At 37.0% G+C, this 11,377-nt stretch overlaps 1 protein-coding gene across 1 annotated transcript in view; it reads right to left on the bottom strand.

Annotated features, from left to right (window-relative positions):
- Nucleotides 1–2,274: 2,274 nt before the first annotated feature.
- Nucleotides 2,275–11,377, bottom strand: part of ssbp2 (single stranded DNA binding protein 2) — a 352,688-nt gene continuing 343,585 nt past the window's right edge. The window contains exon 18 of the mRNA XM_033017226.1: nt 2,275–5,663. Within this exon, the coding sequence (XP_032873117.1) occupies nt 5,634–5,663 (30 nt within the window). The 3' untranslated portion in view covers nt 2,275–5,633. The remainder of the gene's footprint in view (nt 5,664–11,377) is intronic.

Here is an 11,377-nt window from a genome sequence, read left to right as displayed (position 1 = left end):
GTTATAAATTCACTAAGTAAAATAGTTTTGATTTTATTCCCGTTAAAAGAAAGACATTTTTTTTTCCTTGTTCGGTGAAACAAATTGAAAGAAAAAATATTGGCCATTGCTTATTACATTAAATTAATTTGAAGAACAAAGTGCAGAAGCAGGGATATTATTTATGAGAATAACATAGTCATAGCATTGTCACTGGTTAACAGAGCAAAATAGTTTCCAGGGTTCATGAATTTCTACTACTTAGAGATTTTCTCCAACTCCATATTCACTAGTTTTCAGCAGGTTCTTCAGCACAGTTCCAACATGAGAAAATACCACATATAAAGATGATTGAAACAATGTCACCTTCCCACCACATATAAATAGGTTAAATCTTTAGGCCTATCTGACTACTGGTTAACATATTATTATTAAATATGTATTGTAGTAAAAGTCAGGCTGTATTCCAGAACGAGTCTAATGGTTGATGTGCTGCACAACAATATTTCAGAGGGCGAATTTGATTTTGAAAGAACCATAGGAGAAAAAGCTGCTCTTTGGCCCAAATTGGCTAAATTTAGATTCAAAAACCTTAACTATATACCAGGTTTCAGTGTCATCCAATTTTTCTGGAAATTCAGTTGATTTTGAAAATGAAGTCAAGACAATATAATTTTTAATGCATTTAATTTTCTGAAATTATATGACATTTCATAAAAAGGTTTAGGTTATATAAAACAGAATGTGGAACTTGCTTAATATAATCAGGGTATATACACCAATGAAAAATAAAAACAGTAGGGTTATAAGGTCCCTCAGGCTCCTCCTCCTCCCTTTTTCCTTCCTTCTCCCCCCCACCCCCCATCAGTCTGAAGAAGGGTTTCGGCCCGAAACGTCGCCTATTTCCTTCGCTCCATAGATGCTGCTGCACCCGCTGAGTTTCTCCAGCATTTTTGTGTACCTTCGATCTTCCAGCATCTGCAGTTCCTTCTTGAACACGGGTTATAAGCACTTAGTCATTTGTGTAAATGAATATTCTTGAGAACAATGTGTTTATTTTGCAATGTTTACACAGGTTCAATTTACATCATGTGCATTTAAATGAGATGCAACATATAGATAAATGTACAGGCACATGTATTTTTATTGGGATTAATTTATAATTTGTCATTTTGAAGTTAGAGGAAATTGTAACCTAACTGAAATATTGATGCAATTTTCTTCAAAATAAAACAATAGATATTCAGGGCAAAACAATACTTTAATTAGAAAAGCTGAATTTATTGTTTTCTGGCAGTTTCTGTTTCATCAGAGATTCTAGAGTTAGGTAAGCATGCTCAACAAGTCAAAAAATCAAGTATAAAATAATTCCAAAATAATAAAGAATTGGCTAATTTAGTGACATACTGACAATAGCTACAGAAACACTTGCTACATGGAATCAATTTGCGATTTACAACAGTATTTGACAGTATAAACCATAGTCAAGACAAAGTTTCTTACACAAACTACAGTATTTTACATAACACACCAGAATGACTTTTGGAACAATATGATCATGGCTGATCATCCAACTCAGGATGGGATACTGAGTTGGATGATCAGCCATGATCACACAGGCTCGAAGGGCTGAATGGCCTACTCCTGCACCTATATTCTATGTTTCTATGTTTCTAATTACCACGCTGTTTTGCAGCTACCTATCCATCGCAGAATTAAATTTATTTATATTTGTTTTTCTTAATCTCTTGTGCAAATGTTGGAAAATTAATGGTAAATGGTAAAAGATCAAAGAATACTGCATTTTTTTACACCAGAATTCAGAAAATTAGATCCTGGGGGCACGGCTTAAATGAATTTCCTATCAAAGCAAGATTTCCTTTAAAATAATTATTTGTCAATGTGAGGCACGAAGTAAAGGCAACAGCGAAATTATAGCCAAATGCAAGGGGAAACTGTCACTAGATTAATTTTCATAACGAACATATGTCTCAAATTGGCACTGTGGATTATACAGAGTGCATTGACAAAAGCAATTTATGTTCATCTGAAATATTCTGTTGTTTTGCTGTCTAAATTGCAGTATTGAATCCATTTTAGCATAAAATCTGAAACGATACGAGTCAAATATGTAATACAATTTCATATGTTTGATGGAGTGTTCATCGCAGTGCACTGCCAGATAACTAAAGTATCCTCACAGATAAATAATTCGAGCAAACTATGCTTGCATTGGTAGATGGCTGCTCAATTTCTTGGCGGACATGAAGTATTCCAGTAGCCTTAAGCCAGAAATGTGCTGACAAATTGTAAATGTAGTCTTTTTAATCCATTAATTAAACATATTTTACATAATGAAATATCGAATTGCAGACTGGACATCTCACAACATTCAGTGCTGGTAAGAACAGAGGTGACAGACCATGCATACATAAATAATCAATGTATTTCAAAAAGTTCATCTGAACAAGCTAACAGTGTGCTTTTACCCACTTAGTATCTAATAGCATTAGGATGTTGTCAAATAGTTGTGGGTGGTAACAGGTCATTTACGAGCTATAAATAATGATGCAGCACTAACCACCTTGTTGCCAGTGATGATTATTTAACTGCAATTTTGGAATAGTTTGAAAGGCAAGTGAACAGAATCTCCAACTATGAGAACCACGTGATCATTTAGGCTGAAGATAAACCAATGTGTCGCTCCAAATTCACATTGGGATTGCAAAATTGGAGCGACACATTGGTTTATCTTCAGTCTTTCACTCAATGGAGCACATGTTCTGAGTGGAAACAAACACTGAATGAGCTGGGCCACAATAATCCTCTTGTACACTGGAGTCTTCACTCCAGTTCATCTAAATATTATTTTTTTGTGGGTTCTTCAGAGCAAATGCAAAACTTCCAACCTGAATGTTCAGTACTGGAAGCTCAATTTACTGAAACGAGGCTCAGTCACAAGAATGTGACCATCTACCACACCTAGTGTAGGTAGGGCATGTTGGTCAGTGTGGGCATGTTGGGCCAAAACGCCTGTTTCCACGCTGTGACTCTATGACTATTGGTCAAACCACATGCCATCATCACTGCTTTGCCCACTGCCTTCCACATTAAATGCACATCAAATTTCATGCCCGATCTCCAAACAAATTATCTGTGTTATTTTTCATCAAGATGAATTATAAATTATTTTTTTCTTAAGAGATTTTTGGTGGTGAGCAATGAATATAAACCAGTTATTTCCAGTCAAAAAGTAACCCAAGTAGTCAGTGTGACAACACAATGATATATTTTTCGCCTAAATAGTTTGATGTTATGAGAATGGACAAATAACTCGGGTAAGTAACACTGTGCATCCTAGCTGTTCAGAATTCTAAAAGCTAACAAAATATAACAATGTTTAATGTACTGAGGATTTAACTAAAGCTTAGAGAGACAATAGTGTTTTGAACTGATTCAGTGAAATGGATTGGCGGTTCAAAATATTTCTGAAGTGCAAGGCATGGCTTGTAGAACAATTTACTTGCATGCTTCAACTAGCTGATGAGAACAGGTCAATCTTTCCCAGAACCCAATCATAATGCTCTGTGTTGTACTTTTACATATAGCTTGGGCATAATTTCATAAAGGTCACAACAAATTAAAGTGTTACACAAAGAAAGCTATCTGTAGCCACCAGAACAATCAGCATTGTATTCTGATATAACTGTATGCGAGTACTCTGCATGTGATGTGGTACTGACATTACAAAGCTGGTTAACACATAAATATCTTCAAGAGGCAATACAAGGAAAAAATTGTCAATACCCAAACTAAAGTTAGTTTTTTTGGGATGTGGCAGTGCCTTTTTTCTTTTGCTGAAACAAACTGCGTTTCTTGAAATAAGTAATATAATAAGTACGTTATTATGCACAATATCCATTTCAAATTGTTAGGGCCTTTTCAAATGAGGACTACAAGGAAAGGATGACATATACAATTGTCCTTTTTTCACAGATTATTCAGTTTCTCTTACTTAAACACTTCTAACCATAAATCCATTGCCATAACTATGTGATAGCGGGATGATTCAAACTGTACAATACTCCAGTGTTGTACAATCATTATCACCAGTACCCACACCCAAGTCCCAGAACAATTCAAAAACAAGTTCTACACTTAATTCATTTGTCTAAAATAGAAAATCGATATAGTAACAGGAACTTACTTTTTTTTAAAATATCGACTGGAGTTTGGAGCTAGTTAACTTCAAATGGTTACATTAGTTAAACACAGAAATGTACAATTTTTAACATGCATGTTTAAAATGAGTTTCAAAATTACGGTTTCATTTGGGTAAAGTTTGGTAAATTTCATTTAAACATTTTTATATTGGTCTGAGAACAGAAAAAGTTAGCCAGCAATTTGTACAAAATTTTACACTAGTTCCATTCTCAGACCAGAAAACTTTCCCCATAGGAAAAGACCCTAACTGCAGTGACTCTGAGAACCCTCATTCTCACACATACAAATCAAAAAAACAAACAAAAAACTTCAGTTTGTTACAATCTACACGTAATGTACATTTACAATATATCATTTTGCACAGAAGGAAGAATAAGGAATACATGAAAATTTACAAAAGATAATTTCATTTTCAATTTTCTTTAAAAAAGAGGTAATGGCTAAAACACAGAAGTTTATGGTGCGACATTAAATGACGAAGGATGACCCATCCTCCATTAGTGACAGACCAAGGTCACCCAGGTATACAATTTACCATCCAATATCCTTAATCACATTCCTAGAGTACAACAACTCAGGATCATTTTAATGTTATCAGAGAAAAATGTAAAGAGAGAAACAAAACAACAATTCTGCAATTTCTTAGCTGCAATTACTATAGCACTTATTGGCTGTTGTCAGTGACCATAAGCATAGTCCATCTAGTATTCAACATCGATATGCCAGAACTGTAGTTAAGGACCCGAATCCACCACTGTACTCTATCATTAAATGATCGGCTCTCTCCTATATCACATGACAATTAATGTAGTTTTAATTAATGAATAACACTTACTGAACACAACATTAAGTGCAAGGTATTCATTAGCTTTTCTTTTTCCCTTCCACATATATCCTACAGTGTTTGGCTAATATATTTGTTCTGCTGAGTAGCAATGATGTCATATAAAGCATAAAAAGAGGTATCATCAGGAGCTTGTTTATACATTACAAAATTACAAGTAACATAACTTCTGAGATATTGAGACTAAAAAGTGAATTGGAAGGGAAAAACAGAAGAAAGTAGACTCACATTAAGCTGTATTGTTACTGCATTCTTTCAAACAGCTGAATCAAGCACACCATGTCTTACTTAACTATGGGAAGTCACGTAAGTTACTGTGTTTTGCCTAGATTAGGCAACTCCTACATTAAAATGGTTGAACCGTTCAGTCTCTGAGGTTTTGTAAACTTAAAAAGAATATTTTGGACCCGCTTTCAGTACACAATGAGACACCTGTCATTTGCAGAACAACAGGGTCTTTGCTAGAATCAAAACCTCTTTTTCTGCAGAGCTTTGTAAAATATTTCATTCTTCTCTTGGATGTACTTATTTCACGTTTTAAGAGGCAAACCATTCAGGCCTTGATCATGAGGGGGGGGATACAAGATCACACACTCATTGTCATGCTTGGAGAATACTGCAAAAAAACACACAAAAGAGCATATGAATATTTATTTTTCAGAATAATTGGTAACATATTGAAATAAAGCCAACAAATGACAAAAGTAATATCTATACTTACCAGTTCTGTTGATTACGCTCCAACATTTATGTTTATAAAACCATCAATAAATGCTATGAGGAAGTGATTTTAATTCAAGTCAACAGTACCCAATTCCCACTCCTTTGGAGAGGGGAATGGCTGTGTAATACAACCAGGTCTGTTACTCTATTTGAGAGGCAAGGGCCCTGAGAGTTGCACAATTGTTCCCACTTCCATTATGGGTTGAGTTTACTTTACTCTAGACCTTTGAGATACAGCACAGAAACAGGCCCTTCGGCCAACCAAGTCCATGCTGACCAGCGATCATCCTGTACACCACCACTATCCTACACACTCAAGACAATTTACACAATTATCCACAAACCTGTACGTCTTTGGAGTGTGGGAAGGAACAGGAGCACCCGGATAAAACACACACGGTCACAGGGCGAATGTACAAACTCCATACAGAGTTGTGAGGCAGCAATTCTACAACTGTGCCACCCTTATAAATTGTGCCATTTTATGGTTTAAACTGAAATTTGTAATAATGATTCGTCAGAAGTCCAGCAGTGAATGTAATATCTACTCGTTTCCCCCACTATGACAACTCACTAAGATGGCCATGACATCAAACACAAAATGGAACCAGAGCAGCAACATTACCCCTTAATTATTCCTCCGTACCTTATATCTCACAATAGCAATTATCTTCTGTTGACATTACATTTGCTAATGAGTTATCTGATCATGTTCAACCTCTTTGGCAAATATATAAACATTCAATATGCACAATTTTTACAATTGCACAAATACTGTTTCTACACATACTTTCTATAGAGCCAAAATATCTTTTTAGATATCACCTGAATACAACATTAGAAGAATGCCTATATTACACCAGCTGCCTTCAGAAAATGGCTGTTGCCCTTCTTCATAAGGAGTTGGAATTTCTAGCTCACTGTTTCATCCACACTGGTGCTAAGTGAGGAATTCCAGGATATTCAGTCTGTAATTATGAAGGAATTGTTATTTATGTTGCTGCTGTTTGTCTTCCAGCAAGAGTTCCTGTAGTAGTGTTCCTGGGGTGTAACAATTGGCCCCCAAGCAATCAAAATCACCTTCCACTATATCAAAAGTTACTGCACCCACTAGAGCAATCCTCTTAACCTCAAAGTGAGGTTTGACTTGGGCTCTTTGGTTCCCCACTGGATACATGCTGCTTTAACAGCAAGAGTTTATCTTTCCTCCACAAACAATTTAGTTTGTGTCCACACTGGGTCAGAGCAAGAATCAGTGGCTGGGAGGTGACCGGTTTGGTGAAACACAAACTGAACGTTGATGAGCAGAATATTGGTGATTAGATGGCAGTATTTCACTATTTATTTGGAGCAGGCTGATAGAGAAGCAATGGCTACAATTTATTTACCCCATTGTTGCCAGAGCATACAGAGACAGTTCTCAACACCTACTGAGTACATACTATGGTCATTGTTGTATTGACAAAGCTTGACTTGGGGGTGGGGTGGGGTGGGGGTGGGGTGTGGGGTGGGGGGGGGGGGGGGGGGGGGGGGGGGGGGGGGGGGGGGGGGGGGGGGAGTCAAACTCTCATATACTGGTCCTCAGCAATATGGCTCTGATGATGCTATTGGTTCCAGAGTTTATGTGCATTGAAAGGACTGATTGTTGATGGCAGTTGGAGTGTATCAATCAAGAGAAGATTGAATGGGATTGAGTGCTCAGTACTTAAAGCAGAAGATATTGGCAATTCACATCTTCTTTGCCTGGCCTCCACTGGCCTTGAATTTAAACTAAAAGGCACAATCACAATTACAGCACATAATAGTTTTAAGAAAGAAAATTGAAAGCGGAAAGTCCACAAATCCCTTACAATTTTGCGACCAAACTAAAAGAGAAACAAAAATCAAAACGATAATACAGAAAAGCACAAAGAATTTAGTGCAGAAAGCAACAAAATGAAAAGCATGTTGGATATGTTTTTAAAATCTCAAAATAAAATACTGTGCAAAATTAGGATTGAACTTTAGAAGAAAGACTCAAAATAAAAATGTTCTCAATAAAATAACTAAGGAACTTAATTTTTTTAACTCACCCCAAGTTCAGAGAGGAAAAATGGTGAATACACGAGAGAGTAAATTATAAAATGAATAATTAAAATAGAAAGGAAGTGAACTTACTATTGAGGCCAATGTTGGGACAGAATAATGCTGTGACGTGGGGCTCAGTGCTACACCATGAGAATGGCAGATATTGGCCGCCTCACAAGTATGTTGACAGACCACCTGGTTCCTCCTGTATTTCTGATCAATTCCCATTAGATGAGATGGATGCTCCTATCTCCCCAGGGATTTCTCAATGGCTGTCCAGAAACTTACCAAAGAAAAATCTCCAGGAAAAAGAGAGCAGGGCAGCCAAAGATAAGGAAAGAACAATTTCCAATGCAACAAAAGATGGTGTTACTTACAGCTGCCTTGTCTTTCACTCCAACAGAAACTCTCACCATCACTCTTGAACTTATCCCACTTTCCGGACATTCCTTTGCCTGCAGAGATCTTACTCCAATCAAGTTCAGCAAGTTCCGATCTAATATCATCAAAGTTGGCCTTGTCCCACTTCAGAAATTTAACTTGGGAACCCGCCTTGTCTTTATCCCTAACTATTTGAAAGCTAACAAAGCAGTGGTCACTGGTCCCAAAAGGCTCGCCAACCGATACTCCCAATTTCCTAAGAGTAGATCAAGCTTTGCCTTGTCCCTAGTGGTGCCCTCTTCATATATTTTAAGGAAACTATCCTGAACACATACAACACTTTCTTTGTAGATAACACTGTTAGTATATTTATATTCGGCACCAAAATTGGTAGTACAGGGAAGATATCATTAGGTTATAAAGGGTGTAGAAGAGATTCACCAGGATGTTACATGGGCTTGCTGGCTTGAGTTATCGGGAGTGGTTGGATAGGTTAGACCTTTTTTGTTTGAAGTGTCAGAGACTGTTGGGGTGACCTTATTGAGATATACATCAAGGGAATGGATAGAGTTAACATTTAAAGTCTTTTTCCAGCTTAGAGGATTCTAGAAAGTAGAGGACATCGGCTTAAGGTTAGTGGGGAGAGATTTAAGAAAGACCTCAAGGGCAACTTTTTCCACTCAGAGGGTAGTCCGTATCTGGAATGAGCTGCCAGAGGAACCTATAGAAGCTGATACAATTACGACTATTAAAAATAATTTGGGCAGTTATAAGGATAGGAAATGTTAGCAATCTCTGGCCAAATGAGGCAAATTCCCAGTATGCCAACTTAGTCAGCATAGACAAGGTGGGCCAAGGAGCCTGTATCTGTGCTGTACAGTTCTATGACTCTAACAAACCCGGGAATCTGTCTGCTCTGTTCATTGTCAGTCGCCATAATACCTTTTCTAATATAGCAGCTAGCATAACTCAAATTACACATGTGCACAAGTGCGTCAGATACATACCAGAACTAATTTGGCACCTGGAGCTTGCAAATGACCAGGGCTGCAGAGGCAAATCTCTTCTGTTATTTATCATAATAATAATGATAATAATGAATAGGTTTATTGGCCAAGTATGTACACATACAAGGAATTTGCCTTGGTGCTCCACTCGCAAGTAACAACACGACAGACAGTAAACAATTAAGAATAAAACATAAAACATTAAGAATAAAACATTATAGTTTAAACATGTGAATGATTTGTTTAAACATTATAGTTTAAACATGTGAATCATTTGCTTCCATTGAGGAAGCATTATATAATAGATCCGCTCGGATAGTGACTTTTATATAAGCTAGGTAATTTGCAAAATAAAGGTTTAAGGTTTTCCTAACGAAATGAAGTACAAAGAGCCACATACACACAGGGAAAGATGAATCAAAACATGGAGGCCTGAACCTGAACCTGCTTAGCTTAGTTTATTGCTTTGAGGCAACTATAACGCTCGAGGAAATTGTATTTGATATGATTGTGTTGGAGAATGGATAGCTGAATAGGGGCCTCTTCTTAGGCCAGAGGTCGACTACTCGTTCTCTAAGGTACATTCTTAAGCTGTGAGGGTTATGCTGAGTTTGAGACAGAATTCAAGGCTGGGAGATAATAGACCCTCTTAGGTCTGTATTTAGCCTTGGCCATGTTAAATTATAATGAGATTGTGATAAGGGATCAGATGTATGTGAAGGGGAGTAGTTGCTTAGGAGCGGAAGATAATTAGATTGATGGATTTGTTTATAAAATGTCGAAGGAGCAGATGTAATTCTGATGTAATTCTGAGTTGTGAATTTACGCTTTGTTCTGTAATATTTGTAAAAGACCTTGTAGTGAGATTGGAAATCCAGCTTCCAGATAGCAGGAAAGGGGCTACAAATTAGAATTAAGTTTCTCCTGGCACCAAACACTTATTAAGTAAGTTGACAGATTTATGACCCATGTATGCTTGGTTGGGAGATGTGTGTTTTGAACTTAGAAACTGTAATTCAGCAAACTTATATAATTAATGTTTTAAATTAATATGTAATAGTAAAATTGTAGTGAAACAAATTATGAAATGTATTGTCTTAGTAGGAATGTAAACATTAGACTTATAGAAATTGTTTAGATTTATAGAAATATCTTTCTTCTTGGTATGGGAAGTGTGTACGACTTGTGTGATCATTGTATTACATCTGTATCTTATATTTTGAGGAGTGATCTTTGATAATTGGGCCTACTGGGGTTTTGCTGTGTTGAAATAAAATAAGCAAAGTTATGCCACAGGCAAACAAAGGTTGTAATGAGGCCAGGAAAGGGGGATCATGTGACTGATGTTGTAAATCACCAGAAGGACTCAGATGATTGGTTATTAGCTTGTCATACCCTCTGTATCTGAAATGTCTAATACCTATATAAATGACATGAGTTCTATCAAAGTTACTCTTCTCTGGACCCACCCCAGAGCATCAGCTCATGTTGGAAGGTTCATAGACTAGTCTCAGCTGCATAAAGAATCGATTTCAACAGCAACAAGTGTTTGAGTCAAGTTGACTTTAGATTGACAAAATAACTCAGTTTAACACCATTTCCAACAGACCACAAACTTAACGGTAAAATGCAACTTGATATACTGATAATAGACACAAAATGCTGGTGAAACTCAGTGGGACAGGCCGCATCATAGGGCAGAAGGAATGGGTGACGTTTCAGGTCGAGACCCTTCTTCAGGTCTCGACCCTAAGCATCACCCATTCCTTCTCTTCAGAAATGCTGCCTGTCCCAGTGAGTTACTCTAGCATTTTGTGTCTATTTTTGGTGTAAACCAGCAACTGCAGTTCCTCCCTACACATTTTGTATGCTGATATTATTTTAAATATAGCAGGAAATTATGGATGTGTGTTACAAAGGTTATCATGGATGACATTAATCTACATATAGATTGGTAACCAAATTGGTAACAGCGCTGAGGAGGATTTCCTGGAATGTATGCAGGATGGTTTATTAAATCAATATGCAGAGGAACAGACTAGAGGGCAGGCCATCCTAGACGGGGTATTGTCCAATGAGGATTCGTTAGCGATCTTGTTGTGCAAAGCCCCTTGGGCAACAGTGACCATAATATGGTGGAATTCTGCATTCG

This window comes from Amblyraja radiata, chromosome 3 (assembly GCF_010909765.2).
Source record: "Amblyraja radiata isolate CabotCenter1 chromosome 3, sAmbRad1.1.pri, whole genome shotgun sequence".
Classification (NCBI taxonomy): domain Eukaryota; kingdom Metazoa; phylum Chordata; class Chondrichthyes; order Rajiformes; family Rajidae; genus Amblyraja; species Amblyraja radiata.
The sequence above is the reverse complement of the archived record's forward strand: the minus strand, read 5'-3'. Positions and strand labels throughout refer to the sequence as shown.